Source organism: Mauremys mutica, chromosome 11 (assembly GCF_020497125.1).
Source record: "Mauremys mutica isolate MM-2020 ecotype Southern chromosome 11, ASM2049712v1, whole genome shotgun sequence".
Lineage (NCBI taxonomy): Eukaryota > Metazoa > Chordata > Testudines > Geoemydidae > Mauremys > Mauremys mutica.
This window is the reverse complement of record NC_059082.1, coordinates 20,167,243-20,191,275: the sequence shown is the minus strand read 5'-3', so window position 1 is coordinate 20,191,275 and position 24,033 is coordinate 20,167,243. Positions and strand designations below refer to the sequence as shown.

General features: G+C 40.7%; 1 protein-coding gene across 1 annotated transcript in view; it reads right to left on the bottom strand.

Moving 5' to 3' along the window:
• Positions 1-24,033, bottom strand: part of FBN1 (fibrillin 1) — a 213,290-nt gene that overhangs the window by 95,779 nt on the left and 93,478 nt on the right. Inside the window, exons 11-17 of the mRNA XM_044979703.1 lie at positions 21,518-21,682; positions 19,329-19,469; positions 18,355-18,474; positions 13,119-13,244; positions 10,644-10,766; positions 4,327-4,449; positions 1,593-1,745 (exon numbers count right to left, since the gene is read on the bottom strand). Coding sequence (XP_044835638.1) covers positions 1,593-1,745; positions 4,327-4,449; positions 10,644-10,766; positions 13,119-13,244; positions 18,355-18,474; positions 19,329-19,469; positions 21,518-21,682 — 951 coding nt within the window. The remainder of the gene's footprint in view (positions 1-1,592; positions 1,746-4,326; positions 4,450-10,643; positions 10,767-13,118; positions 13,245-18,354; positions 18,475-19,328; positions 19,470-21,517; positions 21,683-24,033) is intronic.

Genomic DNA, 24,033 nt, shown 5'->3' with positions numbered 1-24,033 from the left:
GCAAAACTCCCATGTCAAGAATAGGCCTGAAGTAATCTTACACACAGAAATGTGAAATAGATTGCTTTCACTGCCTTGAGTCACATAACCACTTTCACATACAATGAAAAGAATCTAACACACATTGGAGTCAGCACATGGCTACATTTAGAACAGGGGCAGGATACATTTAGAACAGGGCTGTAAGGTTAGTGTGGGAGGAGTTTCTGAGCAGCAAGAGAAACTCCTTCCTTCAGTTTCTGAAACAATAACTTATTTCTGAAAAATTCTCTCCTCCCTTCTGCCTCGAAAGCTGAACATGTCCTATATTTTACCTTTCATGAGTTGGCATCTTTAACAATAGAAGAGGAGGGCAAAAGAGCCCAGAAGAAATAACTTCCACATGTGTAAATGTTCTGTTAAATTAATTCAAATATAAAACAGAAGTCAATGGCATTGGGCCCCACATTTTCAAAACATTTTAACTGTACTGTGCAATAAGAAGGGAGCCCTGGTATCAACAGGCGCTGATGGAAAGGCTCTTTCCTGCTTTGACAACATTCTGGTGTTTTGTTGCTATTCTAACCAACGTGGCTTATTGTCAAATGGTGAACAGCAAGGTCTCTTTGAAGAGCACACGTCAACTAAACTAGGCTAATTTGTTCCAACTGGTTACATCTCCCTGTCCCTTTTCATAAGGTTGCCAATTAAAACTAAGATCAAAAAAATCTTGAACTATCTTCACCTACAAAGTAGATATCAGATTATCATGAGATCCTTCTGTGCTACCCATATTATGGCACATTTCGCTTGAATACAATAACTTTGTAGACAGCGAAGAGAACCAATAGATTAACTATGGCCCTGATTCTGCAATTGGTTCAGCACAAGGACCTCCGTGGAGCCCCGTTGTCTTATTTATTGGCTTCAGTCCCGGGACCGTGTCAGCACACTGTTCCTGTAAAAAGTGCTTTTCTAGCAGCAGCACCTGCAAAGTGAAAATGACTAGGATTGCAAGCTTGCCAGAGTGTAGTTATGGTCCAAATAAGTGAATGGTATTGTTTTCGGGAGTTTCAGGTGAGAGGCTCAAGTATCCTTAACTGGCTCCCCTTTTTGCATCCACAATTGGAAGACATGATTTTGACTGATCCCACAGTTATTTGTGGACACAATTTAGATCATTTAGATATCCAGACACTTGAACGGAAGGTTCAATTAACTATTCAGACACCCTCAATTATCTAAAATGTGTCTACAAATAATTTTGAGGTCAAAACTGTGTCCAGTTATTCACGTTGACAACGATGGAGGCCATTTCTTGAAAATCCGGCATAAAGCTTGCAGTGATCATGGGCCAGAATCTTGGTGCTTATTTATGGCTCTTAAAAAAAATTCACCCCTGTACTCTTCATACATGCACGGTAGCAGATGTTCCAAGACACAGCGATGTGTGTGTCATGCACCTAAGGTTACACTTCTCCAGATTTGGGATTTATGAATGACAAGATCAATGCATGTGACTTTCTATTTTAATACTGTCAGAACTTAGACCTTTGTAAAAATTATCAATGAAAAGTTTAGGTCAAATTTCATACTTCTTAAACATACCGTACCTGAATTTTGAGCGGGACATGGCTGACAAGGTTCTCCAAAGGCATAGTCAGTGCTGGCACAACAACATTCCGATTTAGTAACAGCGCCAAATAATGGTTTAACACATTGACCTCTCTTGTATTCACCATAGCATGTGCTTCGCATATGTGTATCTAAATGAGAAACAATCCATCAGGGATCTAGCATAGCCACAAGAATAATGCCATAAATCAAAATATATTCAGTCACACCTTTAGAACCAGATTTCAAACACTGTGAAATAGCTGTCAAATATCATTTTTATTCATCATTTTCTCAGTAGATCTCACTCAAATATAACATCTCTCATCACTTAGCGCTCAACTCAATGCAAAGAATTCTGCTTCCTCACACTGTAAGCCTGACAGGGGCTGAAAATCCTGAGGAAAATCAATTCTCCATAGCTACTGCATGCTAAATTAAGCTTACTGAGTTGAGCCCTTATAGAGATAGCCTGTCAAAAAAAATCAGCTTTTGAAAACTGAACAATTTGGCCAGGCTATTAAACAAGAGATAATTTTACATTACTCTGGGACCTTTCATCTCAAAATATTTATTAATGAAATCTTGCAACTTCCATGTGAAGAATGTATATGCGTAGGTATACCTGTATTATTATTATTATAATTATTTAATGGCATGGTCATTGCAATTTTAAACTGGCAACCACTGTAGTAATATAAATATAAATATTGAATATAGGGTGGCTTCAAGACCTAAGGGTAATCTTGAGAGTCAGTCATGTGACAGGGGCATTAACTTTTCATAACATTGGCCCACGTCAGGATTCCAGAAATGAGGATTAGCGCATACCAACACTCTGAGGTGTCACACCATTTTTGAAGGGGGAAAAAATACATAAACAATGTTATTTTGGAATAGTCCACTTTATTCTCAGATTTTGAGGGTGGATTTCACTTTACATCAAATTGTTTTCCTCCTGTTTCTATCCAAATGTATTATTTGTTCCTGATTCATACAGGCCCAAGCATACATGCTGGAACTAGGGTGCTCCTGCACAGGGGTGAAAGTAGAAATAGGGACGTACCGGTACGGGGCTGGGTTGGGGCCAGCTCTGGCCCCTGGAAGGGGCAGGGCCTCGGGCGGAAGGGGCGAGGATGGAGGGGTCAGAGTCAGCCCGGCCCGCCCTGTACCAGTAAGTGCCCTCCCCCTCTCCTGCCAGGGTATCAGCAGCAGCCAAGGGCTCTGGCAGCAGTTTAAAGGGCCAGGGCTCCCCTGCCTCTACCACCCTGAGCCCTTTAAATAGCCACTGGAGCCCTGGGGTAGCGGCAGCGGCGGCGGGGCCCCAGGGGCTATTTAAAGAGCCCAGGGCAGTAGAGGCAGCGGGAGTCCCGGCCCTTTAAATAACCCCCAGAGCCCCACTTCCACTACCCCAGGGATCCAGCAGTGGGGCTCTGGCGGCAATTTAAAGGGCCTGGGGCTCCAGCCACTGCTGGGAGTCCCAGGCCCTTTAAATTGCGCCTGGGGAAGCCGGGCCACCCCGGTACTGGCTTACTTTCACCTCTGCCCCTACACCCCCTGACTTGAAGTGGTTTCCTTTATATACAAGGTTTACAGTTTGGTTCAATGGCTCTCAGCATCCCCACTATACACGTTGTTCCAGCACCCATGGGCCCAAATTCATCACTTGTGAAACACCAGGGATTAAGCCCAGCAAGTTTGTATTTTGTGCAATATAAGGGTCAGGACAGAAATGCTGAGCTAAGCAACTCCATTCTGCAGCCTAACTTCCAAATGGCCCACAAGCTATCTCCAAAACAAAGTGAGAATCTGCAGCCACACTGCAACCACTTCATTGTTTTTCCTTAGAGACACAGAATATACACAAAAGCAAAAACACGGACACTTTTGTTTTAAATTGATAACTCGTAGGTCAAAAAAAGGGCTAGACATTTGGAAGTTCGCATAATTTGTAACAGTAAACAAAAAAAAGGGGGGGGGGGGTTAAGCAGATGGGACATAGGAACTCTGGCCCTGATCCTTGAAACACTAAAACAAGAAACCAGGCTATTCCTGTGCATAAAGTTAAGCATTTCTGTGTTTGCAGGAGCAGGGCCTATAGATGGTACATGATTTTTTTTTTCAATCTACAAGACTACAAATTATTTTAAAATGGGTAGCAATTTTTCTTGGGTACGCAAAGAGAAAGATCTCTAGACACTGGAAAAGTTCTCATGCCCCACCTTAAAAAAAAACCTGATATGTTGACATAGAAGAAATGTACTTCATGGGAAAATGTTACCTATAATGTTAATGACAAAACTAAAGAATATCCCAGAGAATATTGGGAGAATTTCTGTCTTGTCTAAAGGAAAGCAGTGAGGAGCTAATGGGAGGTACTTGTTCTTAAGTACCGTTTTATTATGCATCTGTTTTAAAATACAGTGGCCAGATTTTCAGCTGATGTAAATCAATATTGCTCCATTGACTTTAATATTGCTGTGCTGATTTACATCAGCTAAGATACTTGCCTGAGAAATTTTTCGAAAAGGAAAGAAAGGAAAGAAAATAGAGAAAAGTGAACAATTATAGTGAGCCTCACAAATAAAGACATTCATTAGTTTGGGAGCACCTACCAATCCAGTGTCATGTGGTATGTGCCATGAGCTAACCCATGGTGTGTCCAGCATTGCAATTTTAATGCTTTAACTTAGTTAGTTAATTGTGATTTGTCTCACAATGAGTCTGTCTTACCAACGCACACACGTCCATCTAGTCCCACTACAAGACCTGGAAAGCAGTCACATCTGAAAGAGCCATCAGTGTTCACACAGCGCCCGTTCATGCATATTCCAGCTGTCTCACACTCATCGATGTCTGTTAAAGAACAGAATAAGCTTTATTAGAAATTAAATTAAACAATTTTCAATGCCTGGCTGAAACTTGCATTTGCAAGGTTTATTTTCAATGTATTCAATAAAAAAACCAAACATCACTTCACCAAATGAAATATTAGTGCAATTTTTTTTTATTAAAAATAAAAAACCCTCCAACATTAGCTCACTCTATGAAGCAGAGAGAGCAAAATTCAGGGTGAAAAGTATCCTGCTCTCCGTGGACTTTCCTCCAGTGAAAAGAGCTACATTTTCCTAATATGTTCCCAAGAGATGCATAATCCAAAATAGGGGTCACTCATGCAAAAACATAATTGGAGGAAGAAGGAAACAATGACTGTTAAGACAAAGGACTTGTGTAGTGTTTAAAAGGGCATTCCCTTTCTGTGTTACCATTTAGTTTGTGCTGTAAGAAATCAGGCCAGATAGCAAACTGAAGCTTTGACCCCTATGACTAGTCTTCACAGGGCCCCCAAAGAATTTTCTTCTTCCTGCTGTGGGTTCAGTTTTTGGGAGCACTTTTGAAAGCTAAGCATCCAAGCCCAGCCCACACATCATGTCCCCGTGGTGATCTGCATGACAATTGGGTTTTTATATCAGATGCTTGTTACAGCCCTTCACATAAACTTTTTAATGGGAAAATTACACACCAGCCTCGTAAGGAATTTTTTAATGAACTGAACCCTGAACAACTATTAAATACAAGCTATCATCTTTGTCTAACAATAGCCACACGGAACAATAAGTTCTGTAGCACTGAAACACAAGGTTAAAACTATTTAACATTTGAGTTGGGATGTCAAATCAGTCAAACATTTTAATAGACTGCATATCCTGCTAACAGAGATAGCATTTTCTTGACACAGGGAACATGCTATTTTTCTACAATTAGGGATTACAGAGGGAATGTTTTAAAATATTGTTTGGAAGCATGTATAACACTTACAAAATAATCACTTTAGAACAACTCTCCTTTATATATACACAACGGATGATGATTTCCTTTTTTTTCCTGACCTTAAAAGTGCAAATTGAGAGTGAAACACCTCTATGTTTTACTTGGGTTGTGTTGTTTGGCACAAAACATATCTTGTATGAGCCAAGATTCCTTGCTCAAAATATATTTTTAAACAGAAGTTATATTTGAGTGCATGGGTTAAATTCATTTCATTTAGCTTGCAAGCGTTTGTTCTGTTTCAAATGGACAGAACAATCATGAATTCCTTCCCTACTTTACACTCGGTTCTTACTCAGACAACACTCTCACAGAGTTTTGTTGGAGTAAAAGCTGAGACAGAACTTCAGGATTTGGTCCACGGTGTGTATCAGTGGAGACTGTTCTTGATTAGACAACAAGCAAATCCTTTTAGCAGGTATACACGTTCTATGAAACATCAGCTTAAACTTCTGTGAATGTTTATTTTTAGGGGTTATTTAAAAAAAAGAATTGAACAAGCACAAATGTGTATATTTTTCCTTTGTCATTTTAGTGAGTTTTTAAAAATGTTTTGTAACTTTTGTAAAATTAAAGATTGGAATATAAAAACACATTTTCTTTCCATACAACTCAACGCACTTTACAAAGACAGGTAAGCATTATCACCACCTTTTTAAAGATCAGGAAACTGAGGCACAGAGAAGTAAAGTGATCAGCCAAAAACAAACAAAAAATAAAATCACACACATCAGGTGAAATGCTAGCTTCACTGAATTCAGTGGCAAAAGTCCTATTGACTTCAACATGGCCAGGATTTCACCCATTAAGTATATTGCAGAACCAGAAATAAAACCCAAATTCCGGCTCTGACTGGACTATGAAGCCTCCTTCCATGAAAGGATGTCATTCTGGCAACCCCAACAACTGTAAGCTTTCCCCCACCGACTTCGTTAGCATGTCTCAACCTTGTTCTCAAGAAACTACCTACAGGATTCACTCTCCATGTCTAATCCGTCTTTGTCCTTTCCACTCAGATTGCCAATTGGTGCCAACTGTGAAGGACTTTTTGGATGTGCAAGCTGTACGGGGAGACTTTGGCAAACCTGTAAAGTGCCTAAAACCACTATTGCTTATTGTTAAAGGCGGCCTAGTCAGCAAGCTGTAAATTGGCCATTCAGCAATCTCAGCTTGACCAAGGCAGGAGGGGAGGGGATTTGGGGTGCCACAGCAAGGGCAGCTTGACCCTGCGTCCTTCCTGATAAGAATTGTGTTGAAGTTGCTGATACATGCATTTTAAAAGAGCAGGAGGTACCCTCAGGAATGGCTATTGGAGGTCTCAAGACTGCAAACCCTGGAAAGACCCACTCCTGGTTAATCAATAATCAGAACGAACCTCTTGCTGGATCATTGAAATTGCTTACTTAACAAGGTTTCTTTAAGGGACATGTCATTCTGTTACTAATGTATAAATAAGGGGGAAAAGCTTGAGATAGTTGGACTCATTTGGGGACTCTTTTGGACTCTCCCTCTGGATATATCTTGCGGTCCCCACCGGCAAATGGAAGATTTGGTCACCGGAAGCCTGCCGCTGTGTCACTCAAAAGCCACACAAAGCTTTGGTAATTATCAAGGGCTGGGAGTGTTTTACTAATCTTGTTGCGGACATGTGTAAGTGCTTGAGACTAGTAAAGTTTAGCTTTAAGTGAAAGCAATCTTGTGTTGTCCTGTTTGTGCCAGCCATCTATCGGTCCCCTGATTTATTTCCTGACACCTCCTCGCACAGAGTAAAAGTTACCAAGAGCTTTGGGTTGAAAGAACCCCGGGTAACACAAGCTAGTTCCCTAAATTCTGAACTGAAAACAACTCATTTCACAGGCCACTAAACAACCACTTTCAATCCTGCTGACTAGGGCAGGATTTGTGATCTGAAGGTGAAACAATTTATTAAATGTTTAAAACAGGAACAATGCACCCAAAATGCAAAATATCAGATAAGGGAACTGTCATGGTAAATAAGTTTAGTGTCCCTTGTATTACAGGGAATACTCACAACTATGGTGTAACATTCATTTTGGGTACATTATTTCATTGAAGCCTGTGTGCAATTTTTCAGACAGCCAAGTACATGCCCCCTATTCATACTTAAATGCCAGTTTTATGGAACTAAGGGTCAATTTCAATATCCTAACAAGGGGTTAGGAAAGTGTTTTTACGGCACCCATGTTTCAAAACTCAGCTTACAGTGCATCAAATGAGATCCTTATAAGAGTGGGATGGTGTATATTGCAGATCTTATATTCCTTTGTATTTGGTCCCCTAAGAAGTTTGGCAAAACACTTGTCAATTTCACACCAATACTGTAGCCAGTTTGCTGCATCACTGTCAGTTTCTGTGCACACATACCCAACTTCCATGTGTAATGATAGTAATTGCATGTGCAAATTAGAGGCCAGATTCTCGGTTAGTGTAAACTGAGGTATCACCGTTGACTTCAACAGAGATTTATCAGAAGAAAATCTGACCCTAGGATTGCAATTATATGTGTTTGTGTAGGTGCATGCAGTGCAAAAATCTGGCACTCAAAGTTTACTTACTGAAAATACTACTTTTTAGGTCAGAAAGAAACCATTTACTCTGTAATGGTGTATACAAAGAGGAGTTAATGAGGATGCAATAAAATCCACAGGGAAAGTCATGAAACATAGTTGTTGTTGTTTTTTTAAACATACGTAACTGTTAATGTGATGACAGAAGTTGAATAGGGAATTATGTTAATTTTAGCCACAATGTATTTCTGGGAGCTAATAAGTGTTATTTCAGGAAGGTCTGTGGTTTGAGGTGGGGAGGATGGATAGTTGAGGTGAATATAAAGTTGAAAGCAAAGTGAAAATGGATTTTGACCAAATAACAATCTCACCTTTCCTGGCTATTTATGTGCTCATTCTTAGAGCTCAAGGCTTACTATGAGTGTTGAAAGATAATGGGGGAAACCCTCTATTTTATTGCAAAATCTGTTCCAGCTTTCAGCAGGAATCATTTGAGTTGCCTGCAATTTTGGATAATTTTCAAACCTTTTCCCTTTGATGCACAGAAGTAACATTTCTCTGGGCCAGGAATACCTTTTTGTCTGGATCCTCACTCCTGTTTGGCCCTCAAGCACACAAATGAGGTTGGGGAAGTGGAGAATCACAGGTTAATTTTTTAAGACCACGAGTCAATTTCTCTACTGAACTTTTGATCTATGTCATTTCCTTGCCAAAATAAATTTTAAAAACATTAAGATGATTATGCCAAAAGTGAAAGTCAATGACGGCCTTTGGAATAAGTCCCTGTGAGGGGCTCAGGTTGCTGGTGGCACCACATGTCAAACTTTGTGCCAGTGACACTGGTGTTCTGCAGCAGTTGCTACCAGGGGCCTTATGCCACGGCAACCTTCCACCCACCAAGTGTGTGATCCCACATTCCATTGCCATTCTGCACCCTCACCAGCTGAAACACTGGCAGTGCTTCCCTTCACTCTGGGATGATGGCAGACGCAGATAGAGTGTTACTGGCCACATCTGCTTTAAGAGATGAAGGAATAGTATTGATGGTGGCTGCCAACATTACTAGTGATGGCAGCTATGTGTCCACAACAAATAAAGAGCAGCCACTAGACAGCGGTGCTGAGGCAACGACAACTGTCACTGGGCTTTACATCTCAGTTAGTGTCTTGCCCATGTTTGTATTTCCTCTTGCTGCCCATTCAGACACCGACATACAGAAAAAGACAAGTTCTTAGTCCTCTACTTCTCAGTTGTGTCCTTATCACCCATCCCTCTCCCGCCCTAACACACAAAGAGGCTGAGTGAGCATTCTCAAAAAACAAAACAAAACTGAAGCAAAAAAAAAATGCATTGTTGTACGTCTGTGCAAGTTACAGCTGGCCCAGCCAGTGACTAAGCTCCAAGGCTGAGGAGACAGTTGGGCAGAGGCAGAGGTGTGTGTGTGTTTATGTCTGAGGGGGGAGTTAAGTGTTTGCTTGAGAAATTAGTGGAGAGTTGTTTCTTCTATGACCATCTTGAACAAACAGCCCTATGGGCTCTACGAGAATAAGCTGCTCTCTGGCACGAAACATGCAACTCTCATCCAGTTTCCTGAATTTTGGATAGATCTGCCTTGCAGCTTCAGTAGGAGAGGTGTCAAATTATTATTGTATTAGCTTTTCAGAGCTCTACGAGATCTGTTGAACCTGATCTGGGTCCAAGTTCTCAGACAAGGTGTGGTTCCAATCCAGACCTTAAGACATGGATTCACATTCATTCGTCTTTTGTACTAACAATTGCTTAAAAAACAGAGTATTAACTTGAAATCAAAACCATGATTTTTATTACTGCTCTTCAGGAAAAAACAAAAAAAAAGGAAAGGAAAAAAAAAGCTCAAGTGTACTCCAGTGAGCTGACTTTTTTTAAAACTTACCCTAGGGTATTGTTGACTTGATCCCCAGAGCTAAAAGATTTATAATTTTAAAAAAGAAAAACTAAGTAACTTGGCTGAGTGTTTGTTTATTCCTTGCTTCAACTTCTGCTTTGTGCCTATAAAAACTGTTGAAATATGAGATTTATACACAGAAAACTTCCAGTTTCTTAAGGGACAGGATGGAAACAAGGATGACATAGCCAGCAAACAGAATGCTACATTGTCGTTCAGTGAGGGTGAGGCTGAATCATCATAGCAAAGGGGAAAGACTAAGCTGCTGTGGTGCTCTCATCTAGGTCCCCACCAACCAGGGTGCTGAGCCCTGCTGGGAGGTGCTGTACAGGGTCAGAAGCACAGAGACAGGAGGGTGAGAAAGATCCAAGGAGGGCAGAGAGTCAGGATGTCTGGGTGGCCAAGGAGAGAGGAACAGGAAGAGACAAGAAAAGGGAAAGTATGTGGGAGCCAAGCTGCAGAAGATGTTATAGGTAAAGATCAGAGGTGTCCTTGGGTCAAATCCTTCAGTCTTTGCTCAAGCAACATTTCCCACTGATTATTTGGGAGAGTTGCTAACACTGTGGAGAGGAGAAATTGCCTTGGTCCATGACAGATCTTTCCAGCTGATTAAAGAACTTATTTGATGGAAACTTGCTGAATCCTTCTTGGCCTCAAGGGTCAGTGTGGGGTGGAAGAGTAGGAAGAAATTCAGTGATTCTTTAAGCTGTCCCAGAGATATGAATCACATGTCCTTTGAAAGCACTAATTTATTGTAATCAAACACTCACCATTGCAATAACGTCCATCAGATGATAACTGGAAACCAGGTTTACAGATGCACTTAAAACTTCCGTCTTCATTGATACACATCCCATTAAGGCACATGTTCCTTATGCTACATTCATCCATATCTGAAATTGCACACAATGGATACAAATGTTCACACTGATGAAATAGTAAGAGCTTCTGTTAACTACCTCCTCAAGATAATGAGCCAAACCAAACTCTCATGTGGCTGTGTGAATCTATGGTGAATATCAACAGGCAATGGAACCAAAATCCGTTGTGGAGGATTACTCATATTTATAGCAATGAATCATTTGTAGATGAAGAAATAAGTTTGAAATCACTGAAAAGCACAAAAAAGTGAAATCCTTGAAACGGTCACCTGGTAAAACACTTGTCGTTTTTTAAATTGAGACCTTAAACCTCCCTTGGTGAAGAGGAAGTATGGTTTTCAGATATGTGAGAGCCTGACTATAGGCAACATCCAGGCTGAAAGGTAATCACAATTTTTCTTTTGTTGTTAAGATAAGACCGCCTATAAGTGGGTGGAGGAGAAGATTGTGTTAGGAGTGAAAACTTCTCTAACCCCCATTAGTCCCAGATTTGTGTTACGTAGACTCCCTATGATGTTGTTGAAACCTGCACAGGAAAATGCAATGGGGCTCTCTTCAGATGCTAACATTCTGATCACCAGCTTCCATTTAAAATAAAAGTATCATTTCACTTTCTTTAGGTGACAAGTTGCCTATTAGAATACTTGCTGACTAACCATTGAACTGTACAAGCCTGGGGTATCCTCTGTGACCTAGTTGTATGGCATAAAAGATACTTTGCTATTGTCTGAGAAATATCTAGGTTGTAATATGAAGAAAAACCATTTTAATTTACATTTATTTTCAATATTACAAAACAAGCAATCTATTGTTTAATACTGACACACAAGTTATAAATATAATAGACAAATTCTCCACAACTCTTACATATATAGTAAAGTATTAATTTGGATATTAAAAGATAGATAAATGGGGTCAATTCGTTGCTGTCCTGCACCTTCTGCAATCATTCACATCAATGCAAAGTGAGTGCAAAATGCTCTCTTTCATCTTGGTAACATTTTATACTCGCTTTGCATTTATTCTGCACTGGTATAAATGAGTGTGCAAGGTGCAAGACAGCAATGAACTGGGCCCATTAAATCTACCAAGGATCAGGACTAGTAATCAATCTAATCTAAAAGGCTACACTTATAGTCTTATATATGCAGAACAATTCCCATTGTCTTTAATGAGAACTGGATGTGTACACCCCCGAGAGCAAACTTTGACCCATTACAGTGCAGCAGATGCAATGATTTTAGAAGTTGATGCAATACACAATGCTCAGATACATTCTGGCAACATGCTTAATGGAATGACAAATGTTTTATCAGATTGTCATATTTAGTGCTCTGGTTCTTATTAGCACATGGAATTTAGTGGGAAGGGAAGAAGTCAGGCCTCAGGTAACAATGGATTTTCATTTATATTTAAGTGACGTAGTTACATATTTGATGTTTAAAAAGAAGTCTATAGTGTTAAATTAAATCTAAAGGGAGCAGGACAAATAGATCCCTAAAATGTCTGTCTCTACCAAGGATTAACAAAATCACTACTAATATAAAATCACTGGATCATAATAACATTACAATATATTCAGAATCATGCTATTTTCCTTAATTTTGCAGCTGTCTTGGATAGAAATTATACTCCTAGACATAGCGTGGTTTCTTTTTACTTACAGGCGAAGTCTGACCAAAATTATTTATGATTTTTTAAAAAATTGTGTATCTATCCCAACCAGGAATTTTGGCATTAAGTCTTAGAGCTGAATCACTGAGATAATATTCTGCCAAAAACATTTCTAAGAACAGTGCTTGAAATTCTTTTAACGTATGAATAGATCATTGGGAACTCTCCCAAGGACCTTGGGAAGCATGATAAAGAACATTCTTCATTTTTTTTCACTATAGGTCTATGAGGTAGGAACACATCAGTTAAGTTCACATTTTCAAATTTTGAAACACCTAGTTTTTTTCCATGTTGGACCAAACTAAATCCACATAAAGCACACTGCTAGTCGCCCAATAAAGTCCCATTAAAGCATGCTGTTAATCTCACAATAAGATCATGCAGCATGTGACTTATTCTCCCCTCTAAAACATACCACTCCCATCAAAGGAACTCTTCATTTTGCGATAGTGGTATGTACTATTTCTTTTGCTGAACAGACATCCTGTTGCCGATTGCCAAGCCACGGCTCCAGAACTGGCTGCAAAGGATGGTTTACTTGCCCTCCCAGACACAGGAAAAGATATTTAGAAATTTGATTCCCAGCTCCTTCTCTCCCTCCACCCCAAAGACTTTTTATTATTTTTTAAAGTGAATAATCTCTTGGAATTGTAATTACCAATGGGAAATAACTTCAGAAAAAACTCTTACCTTCACAGTTTTTTCCATCGAGTGCCACATGAAAGCCAGCATTGCAAACACAGTGAAAACTGCCATCTGTGTTTATGCACCGTCCATTATTACAGATCCGGCCATTCTGTAAACATTCATCAATATCTGAAAGCCAAGCAAAAAACCAAAACTACAAGTGTGATTTATTTTCCAGTTTTTCGACTCCATGTAAAAATTACCTTTGCCTGGAAAAGTTTGATTTGCATAACTGAACATTAAGAAGGTGGAAAGAGTATCAAATGATCAGTTTGAAAGAAATTTCAATCAGAAAACACTGAAGTGTAACTTGCTAAAATAGGGTTCCGGCTCCTTCTAATTGTTTCTATGTGGATTTCTGCATTTCACAGTTCCTTACAAAAAGGGTTTTCACTAAAATCTAAACTTATTAAAATTGAAAGGTTAAATAAAACCAACGGCTTTTTGTCCCTCGCTGCTGCTGTATGAAGTAGGAATATAGTGGGAACTTTTGAGACTTACCCACCCCCAAAATATGTTTTCTGATCATTTTTATATTTAAAACATCAGATCCTCATTTCCCTCTCTCTGCTGGAGGCCCTTGGCAAGATCTTGGAGGACCTGCCTAGTGATACCACACAAGGCTGGCAACTCTCCCTCTCTCCCAAACGAGGGGGGAGGAGATGCTGAGACAGACTGTCTAGACATTTTTTAGATTGCTCAGTGTTCTTCATCAAGGGCTGGATCATGTCCCAGAGATTCTTGCACTCAGGGGACTCTGTGCACAAAGATCTCAACCAGCTCGTGCAGATGCCTACTCCACTACCCAGTCAGTCTCCATTTCCCCAGACATGCTGCAGATGCCCCATAACAGGTGTTCAGGACCAAAAGGGCTCTGCTAGGGGTTGGGGATGAGCAGAGAACAGATTGCACTCCAGACTCATGTCCCTTCCTAACTAGGTTGGTATCTGAGGCAGAATTAATGGCACTTGAAATCCACAATTCCCTTTCATGGCAACCTATCTTCACCGAGCACCTGTAGAGGGAACCCAGTCAACGGTTGGGCTGCCAGGGAATGGCGGTACCAGCAGAGGCAAGAATCATCACATGGACAGTTTCTGCCTCAGCAGATCCCATTCCCCATAATTCCTTGGGAAGCCTCCTCTTAGAGTGTCAGGAAATGAGGCAAGTGGGATTTTCCTGCCCCTTGGGCCGCTTCCTTCAACCTCCTGGTACAAAGTTGAGTGTTGGGCTTGGTCTCAGATAATTATAATGGCAGTTCTTAAGGATCTTGACTTTTATTTACCTGCTGCTATCTGACTCGTGGTGAAGAAAATAATCTTTGCAGTTTTGTTGTTCCCTATAAGCAAATGGCAGGCAGTAGACCCAACGCTATGTTTTGTTCCACTTGTAGTTTTTAATTATAACATTGCTGTTGATTTTTCTTTTCAGAACTATTAGCAACCACAAAGCTGCCTTTCACCTGAAGGAGCCGTGCATGTTCTTTAACATCTACCCTTTCCATGCATGACCCATCTCCTCTTGCTCTTTGAAAGGTTATAGCATAACAACATCATGAAGCTAGAAAAACAGTTTGTGGCTCTCTGACTCCCAGATACACATGCCTCTTATGGTTAAACCTGGTAACATTTCTTATAGTTTTTCAATGCTATTTTACTTGCCTCCTTATGTCACTGAATTAAGTTCTCTAGGTTTTAATCACTAATCACAGAGCTGTCAACTTTATTCAGGAAAATCTCTTTACTGGGCCCTAGTTTGAGATCCTCATTGATTTTTACTCAGCGTTTACTCAGTCAAACTCCCACTGAAGTTCTTGGGAATGTGACTGAGTAATAGTTGAGTAAGTACTGTGGGATCTGGCATGCTATGTTTAATGATTACATCAGTGGGACTCTGTCATAATTTAGGGCAATTGCACCTGTGTCCCAAATCTTTGGTCTCACAAGGGCACCCACTCTAGGCTTCAGGTTCCCCTGGCTGTCCCCTCTTCTGAGTGGAGACATCCACCTCACTCCCTTCTTACCAGGGTAGTTCCAGGCCACACAGCCCCTGACAATACTGTCATATCCAAGCCAGCAACTCTACCTAAGCAAGCTTGCTTACTTTCTCTTTGGAGACGAAGAATAGACTAATTGTCCACCATTATAAGCACATCACTTCCTATGCACGCCTATTGTATTCTTATGGTAAAAGAACTACAGAGAAAACAGAATAATCTATATGCATGCTAATAAGCCTACCAGAGATCACCCCAGCCCTAAAATGGGCTCTAGCAGAAGTCGTCCTTCAAATCCCACCAAGGGGTTTCCTGTGGTTTCAAGTTCATCACAGCCTCAGCTCAGAACAAGCACGCAGTCTTACGGGGCCCTCCATAGGCCCAGTCCTCCTAAGGATTGGGACCCTCTGTGGACCAGGGTCCTGTCCATTTGCTGGATCAGGAAAAAGGCCTGGAGCCTGTTTAAAACCAGGCTATTTAATCAAAAAATCCTTTCTTTGTGTGTTGGTCCCTGGAGAATCCAGTTTGAATTAGATGCAAACCTCTCCAAAGGGCTGATACCCTGAGGAATTACATTAGCACATCTTAAGTTACATAAAATCACACAACAAACAAACAATTGCTTGTTTAATACAATGTACCCGAAGTCACTGAATCTAATTCAATCATATTTATCTTTATTCCATAAGGTTTGGGCAGGATATTATCGTATCTGTCACAAATTCATTCCATGGTACCTCAGAACCAGGAATCTATAAATGTCCTATAATTACTTAGGACTTTTCAGAAAGGGGTGCACCTGCAAAAGCGTACATGCAACTGTACAAACTCACATTTGTAGGTGCAACAGAAATGCTCGTACAGGCAGAACAGGCAGTTGCACGTGCAGTTGTCCGCTGCAAGTGTAAATGCTGTTTTTTCAGACACAAAAGGAGCATGCACATTTTGGCAAACACACTTTTGAATAACTGTTCCTTAAAGTCCTTCGTATAGAAGTGGTCCTGCCTGTTTTAGCATATTTTAAAACTGCAGCTAGACAAGCAGAGCTGTGATGAATTGCAAAGGGCCTATTAAGTAACCACACACTAACTGCAATGGCCACCAGGCTTTAGACATTTATGTGTTTAATGATTCACAGCCAATCAAATTACAGCAGTGTAACAAACATGACTCATGACTAAACTCATCCCCTGAAGTCCAACTTCACCATTGCTTCACTAACAGATTGACCGAGCGACATAATGTGATTCTCTCACACTATTGGCATGGCTTTTTGGCAGACACTTAGGTCAGATATTCCTATAAGTGCACATCACTGGCACTTTTTCTGCATGCCTGACTGTTCTACAGACAGCTGTTTGTACTGCTGCTGTCCTTCTGAGTCAGAAAGGAAAATCCCACACCAGTGTCGGTGGCTTTCTTTTCAAGCTTTTTGGCAATGAGGCATGTGGTCATGAGCCTCTCGTCCCCTCACTGCTAGGACTGCTTGCAGATGTTTTCTCTGGGCTTTGTTTTTTAATTCTTTTCTTCCGTCTCTGATCCCCTAATCCCACTGAGATTTCTGAACTTTGCTTTCTTTTGAGTGTCCGATAATATATCTTTAATCAAGCATAAGAGCGCTGACTTAGTTCTTCTTGAGGCTCCTATGTGTAATCGTGTTAAGAGTATCCAATTCTGACCTCATTAGGTGCTAAGGTTCACCCATGCCGTATATAATAAATTGCTGGTTTAGGCACCACTGCTTTTGGTGATTATCTTCACTTCTTCATTTGGTCTTTCCTATTGCAGAATGTAGAGTACCCTAAGAACTGGTCTACACTGAAAAGTGATATTGGCACAGATACATCTTTTCAGAGGCATGAAAAATCCACACCCCTGAGAGACATAGTTAAGCTGAGCTAGCCCCCCAGTATAGACAGTCCTCGGGTACAGGAGCTGTAGGAAGAATTATTTCATTGACCTAGCTACTGCCTCTTGGGGAGGTGGACAACCTACAGTGGTGGGAGAACCCATCCCGTCGCTCTGTTAAGTGTCTACATTGAAGCGCTACAGTGGCACATTTGCATCTGTGCCATTGTAGCGTTTTTAGTTTAGACATAGTCTACCTCCCAGATTTTCATCAGCAACTGGTCTTTGCTTAGCCATGTACGGGGTTAAGAGACAGGAGAATGGACATCCAAATCCTGGCCTCCCAGAAAGGTACACAATAGTTCACCCTAAAAACAGTCACTGCAGCCTTACATTCTGTAATGACTGCTCACAATCCCCTTCTGGGCTTAATTATTGAGTCCCTTCGTACTCTTGGAAGTCTGATCCTAATGTAGTACCAAAGGGGCTGGAAGGTGGCAAGGATCCCATCCAGTCACTTTTTGGAGTAGAACTGCACTTTACGTGAATTCACTTGTGTCTCCTTGTAATGTCATTCAACATGGTCACTAAATGTACTCTATTGGTTTTTTGAAGAAACAGTTCACAGGATTCTTGTGAAAACGAAGTTGATGAGGCAGATTCTTATCCCAGGTAATAATTTTAAATTAATATAAAGAAAAAAAGTCTTCCACTTCACGAGGACTTTTCAGTAGGCATTAAAAGCTACTCATTGAAGGCTGGGGAGAATTTGAGACCTTCCCATTTATTTTATTTTTGTTTGTTTGTTTCAGTCATCTCCATTACCGCACTCAAGTTCAGAGTGGGTGCATGGCTAGAGAATCCTCTTCTCTGTACAGAGAGGGAAATATGATGAAGGCAAACCTGGGTCTTTGAGCATTCAAACTCACCCTATTTTATTTGCAAGGCTCTCTTCCTCTAATATATCCCAGTCATGCCCTCACAGAGTAGTCAAATGCTCTCTCAGTAGAAGTGTCTCATTATCAGTTAACTAGCAAGGGAACAGGTCCACCTTTAAAGCCAAATTCACATCCCAGCACTGACCAGGAATGTCTGAGAGTGGTGAAAAATGAATCTTGCATCTCAGGGGTAGTGCTGCCAGATAGATTCCTCCCAAGCCCAAATGTCTTTTCATAGTCCTAGCCTCCTCTAAGAGTTAGTACTTTGCGCTACCAACTCAACCATCAGGTAAGTTTGGGTCAGCCTTTTTGAAAGAATATTTTTTACTCAAGTATTTAATTTATTTTTAAAAGTTCTTATTAAATGCATATGTTTAACTTTGCTTAAGAACAACAAATATTTTCCCTCCTTATGTGTATACAGGAGTACATCTAGGTATATAATACTGTACTTCACCTCGACACTCTGTCCTAGTTAGTGTGCTCTGAAATCCAGCACGACACTGGCATATGTAGGATCCTTGGTTATTTATACAGTCTCCACTAATACAAGGATTCTTCTCACATTCATCAACATCTGTAAAATACAGACAGTATATTTTTAGTAAGACATTGCTTGGCAGGTATTCAGGCCTGAGGGCTATTTTATTAGTTTATTTTACATGAGCAAAACATAATTTTTTTATAAACTCTATTATGCAATACTCAAACATTAGGAATATTTTTTCTCATCAATGTAATTCTGTTATGTAGCATTTCATATTCAAAAGTTCTAGGCAGGTACTGGATACTAAGTCAAACAATATTTCCCAGATACATGTTATAGCTTCAAATAAACTGAGCAAGTCTCAATGTAAATTTCTGGATTTACATTTTAAAATTATTTGGACTAACCTCTAGCAACCTGATTTAGAACGTGCAATTCTATTCATAGACAAATGCAAAAGGACTCACGTAAACACACTGTTATATATGTGGTTATTAGCAGCAGATCTATGCAATCTATACTTTCTGACCCTATTTTTATAAATGTTACTTTAATCTGTGATTGTAACTTGCATATTTAAGCTGCAGGCAACTCTTTAAACTGATTACGTTTTAACCACAATCAACCACATTATATTTCTAAAAAAAGAAAAAAAGTGCTTAATTTTGCACACTTAGAATAATTAGAACTTAATTTATCACAAAGTTTATTTGTTTTTACATGCAATACACTAGAGGTAAAACTATTATAAATATGCGTTTACATCTGAAATCAAATTAAGTGTTACAGCCATTATAAACACAGAGCCTGCTTTTGTTTTTTGTTTGTTTGTTTGTTTTGTTTTAATAAGAAATGAATGAAGGCCTTTATATCATATGGGACAGGAAAACAGTTTAATACAATTATCACTGTCTCATTTACAGAGCATAAGGAAAATCCCATACCAATGCATTCCCCTCTGACATCCAGCTGGAATCCTTTGTTGCACTCGCAGCGGTAGCTCCCAGGAGTTGGAATACAACGCCCATTAAGACAGAGATGTCTGAATAGCTGGCAATAGTCAGTGAAATTAACTGGCAAGACCACTGAAACGAAAGAGTTACAAAAGTAGATTAATAGGTTATAATAATGATTTTCTGTAATACATAACTCATACTGTGTTCCCCATTAAAAGTTAACATTTACCTTCCCATCACCACACAGATTAGAGAAGAACTTGAATAACACTAAGTGCGGGAAAGCAGCGCTATGGCCCAGGCAGCACTCTTTGAGAATGGCTGGTAAATGTTGACTTTCTGATGGTGACATCTATGACACAACATTTAGGGCTAAACCCATCCATCCATACACAGATGCATAAGGAGTAAAGTAGGTATGTGGTATTATATAGGGATTATAAAAAGTCAGCATTAGCCAACAGCTGCAACACAATAGCACAGTACCTCAAATATCTCCATTTTTATAGCTAGGAATTGGACAGAAACTCAGAAGATTACTGTGGTAACTATGTGGTATCAGTTGGCAAGCGCTTACTGTGGGCTGCATTGGCATTTTGAAAATGAGCCTGAGTAAGGGACAGGATAGGGAATAAACTGACGCTCTGAAAGTCCGAGTTCTTTTTCCTGCTTCCTCCTTGCACCAGACACACCTAAACCTTCCCCTAGCCTGTTCCTTGACACTGTTTACCTCTCTCTTCACACTGGCTCATTTGCACAGGCCAGTGCACTGGATGAGTATGTGAGGCATGGTGAATTGGAGCTTTGGTTCCACCTTCTCCCCACACCTGTCTGCCCAATCCCCACTCACCTAAGGAACAGCGGAAGTAGCTGCCTGGCAGCAGCAGCTTCTCTCCCCCATGCAAATGGGAGAGAGAGCAATTTCCTGCCCTATCCTTGGGAGACCTTACTGCATTCAATTTAAGTATCTTTGGGGTTCATTGTATCAATGTACTACCATGGGCTGGGGTTTTGCAAAACCTCTCGGGGGGGGGGGGGAGGATGTGACAGATGTGAGACCTAGAGATTCAATGAACTATATTGAACAATGTGCCTGACAACAATGGACATTTGGAACAAAACGCGTTAAGTGGTTTTCCTGGTGAATATCTAGAGGAAGGTGAATGCTAATTCCCTACCTCCAGTTAAGCAAAATCCCAGCCTGGGGAGTGGTCCATTGTCTGCTGATCACCTGCTGGATGAGGCCAAGATCAAAGTCCCAAGCTGTATAAAGGAAGGACTGAACTATTCGTGGCTGTTCTGGTTCTGAACGTGAGATGGTTATGAACTTGTAACCACAGGGAAATCCCAGTTGTGGGTTTTGAGGGACCGACACCTACCAGAGCACGGAGGTTGGAATCAGGGTGACCTGTAGTAAGCTTTATAGCATGTGTGCGGGTTCTTCTACTGTTTTTAATATGTTTTCTCTCTAATGCTTTCAGTCTTAAGAATAAATATACTTGCTTATAAAGAGCTGGGTGCTAACTTATAGCTGGGCAATTACACTGTTCATAACTTCTGGAGAGAAAGTAAAAAGCAAATGCTGGCGTGCTAGGCAGTCTGGCTTGCTGGGGATATCACAGTGTAGACAGGGAACTGTGTAGCCTGGAAAAAACCCTGGTCAGGAGGGAGAGAGATGCAGGTCTCTGCCCAAGAGAGGTGATGGCTGATGAGCCAGGATCCTAAAGTGGGTGCCAGGCCATAGAGGGGGAATACACGTGCTGCTGCCTTGCACTGTGACAGCAAGGACTTGCAAAATGAGTAGCCTGCACAGCGGAGTGAGGGAGCTCATTATACTCCTTACTCCCCTGCGCAGACATGCAGTTGGGCTCAAGACTGAGTCTTAAAAATGACAACCAGCACAGCACATAGGCCACAGTAAATATAACGTAGAAGTAAAGATGGTACCTAATTAAGAGGGGATAATGTTACAGAGAATGCAAGTTACCACAAGGGGCCTGGTTACAGGGAAAACAGGATTTGGTTACTCTGAAACCCAGTCAATGCACGTGCAACCATCCAAAGCAAGCACAAGACAGCAGCAATATGAGTGTGCACACTGCTCCTGAGAAATTCACATTTTTAATGTCATAAAGACCCAGTATCCTGCAGGGAAAGGGCTAATATTTAATTCTTACCAGGACCGCGGGATGGAATTGGTGGAAAAACAATGTCAGGAAGCGGAGGACGATATCTATCAGGAGGATCAGGAATAAGGATTGGAGGATGGACTGGAGGATGGACTGGAGGAAGAGGTCTCCCAGGCGTTAGGTCAGCAACTACGCATAATTTGCGATATTCCTCTGAAACATGAATACACAGCACTTCAATCTGGTGACAGTACACATGAAATACCCTCCTGGAAAATGGAGACCAAGTGAACTTATTTCGTAACAGAGGACCTCATTCTGTGAATCATCCTTCCAGTGCAAAGTAGAATTCAGTACACAGTTCATCAGAACACTGCCACGAGGGGGGCATCAGGGAACCAATCTTATTCTATTTACTTAGTCCCTTTCAGGCAAAACCTCTGCCGAACTCAATGGGCATAAGAACTTTTGGACCGGGTCCCAAATTAACTACCATCCTGAAGTCCTTAAAATTTTGGCCTGTCCTGCAGACTGACTTCCACAGAAAAACACTGAGTTTCTGTGAAAAGAAAAAGAAAAACCTTTCTTGTATGTCAAGTGACATTTTAAGGCTCCGGGGTTGTATTTTTGTCTCTCATTAGCATCTCAAATTGTAAATCCCTTTATTAGCCCAGAATAAGACGAGTGAACTTGAAGGCTACATAATTTACATTAACAAAACCTATAATATGTAAAGTGATTTTACATATATTTTCAAGATATAATATACTGATACAACTGATGATCACAAGGCCACATCTTCAACTGGCCTTTCAATCAAGTCCACAAAACATGTATATACAAATAGTCATTAGAGAGTGTGCAAATCTGAAGGCTTTTGGGGCAATAATGAAAGGGTTCAGTGAAAATGATTCTAAGATAAATTAATTCCTAAAAAAATAAAGTCATACGTATGTACAAAACACTTAACATAGCAAATTAAAACCTGTTCCTAAGGACACTGCCAGGAAAGTTAGACTGAATGCTTTAGTTTTCAATCCGACTGTCCAACAGCTTATATGCTGTTCAATACGTTAGAGTAGATTTGTTAAATATGATATTAACCTAAGATTCTCTTTTCCCCGTCATGATCCACTGCATTTGTTTTGCTACTCTTGGACAAGCAGGCGAGACTAGAGAGATTGTTAGTATTGGATCACAGTATTTTTTAAATTTATCACAGTTAGCAGGAATCTAGTTATGTGAGAATATCGATGATAGAAAAGCTCTATGCAAGTAATTACACCAGTTTCTGAGAGAGGAAATACTGTATGTTAAAGTCTGGTGGTTTATCAGCAAAGTAGCTCAGTGTAACACATTACTGGAGCAGCCCCTCTCCACTAGAACAAATCACACCACCCCTGTTAGCACTCTACCCAATGGAGCCAAGAGACAATACCAGGAAGTGCTTAGGTGAGATGTGGACCTACTAGGCTGAACACTTTAGATACCAATTTAAAAGTATTTATAGTTTTAATGGTGAATTATTGCTGTGGTATGCAACAGAATACAGTGCAAGCCTTTTTTATTGGAACTCTAATCTCCACGTATAATTGCCAGCAATAAACAGCCTATTTTATAGTAACAGCTGCAAGAGGGTCTGCTGCCCACATTGAAAAAGCAACTGCCTGGTTATGCAACCAATGCTCTACTTTGTATTACATTAAATTTCCATATCCAAGTTGGAGAGACTTGGCCTCACCAATGTCATTCACTGACAGCCCTAAAATTCCTAGATTTGGGCTCACTCTTAGGACATATTTAGAAACCAGTGAGCCTGTAATACTATTGATGATAGTGCTGTGTGTGCCCATGTGTGTATCTAGCCTCTCTCACCAGAGGAGTTGAAAGCACTTTAGAAAGGAAATTATAACTTACTAATTCCATTTTAGGTTAGGTCTACATTACGGCTGCGTGTACAGTACAGACACTTCACGAGCCCCTGATATGTGTATAAATAGCCATGTAGAAGGTGAGACACTGCTTAGGCGAGTAGAGTAGAGACATGCTAGAATCTTAGGGTACGTACCCTGCATGGCTCTCTACACACGACATGCTACATGCTTCCCACATCCACATTGCTGGTTTTAGTGTCCTGAAGCCTCCCTCATGCCAGAGCCTTTCCTCACCACAGTGAAAGACTGACAGTGGGGAAAGGCTCTGGCATGGCAGAGGTAACGAGAAAAGGCTCCTGGAGAATTTCTCCTCTGCTTCCCCCCCTGCCAGAGCCTTTCACTTCCATGTGCAGCTACACACCGCAGTGTGGATGCTACCTATTTTTCACTGTGGCATTTAGCTACGCTGTACCCCACACGCTGTTACTCTGTCTTTAAGGCCTTTTCTGGTAAGAGAAGCACAGAGAAGTTAAAAAACTTGCCCAAGGCAGCATGAGCTGTCGGACTTGGCACAGGTTTGGGAGTCGGGAAGTCGTAGGTTCTCAATTCTGCTCTGCCATTGACTTTCTATGTGGTCTTAGGCAAATCACTTTTCTGCCTCAGTTTCTTCAGCAGTTAAAAGGGAATAAT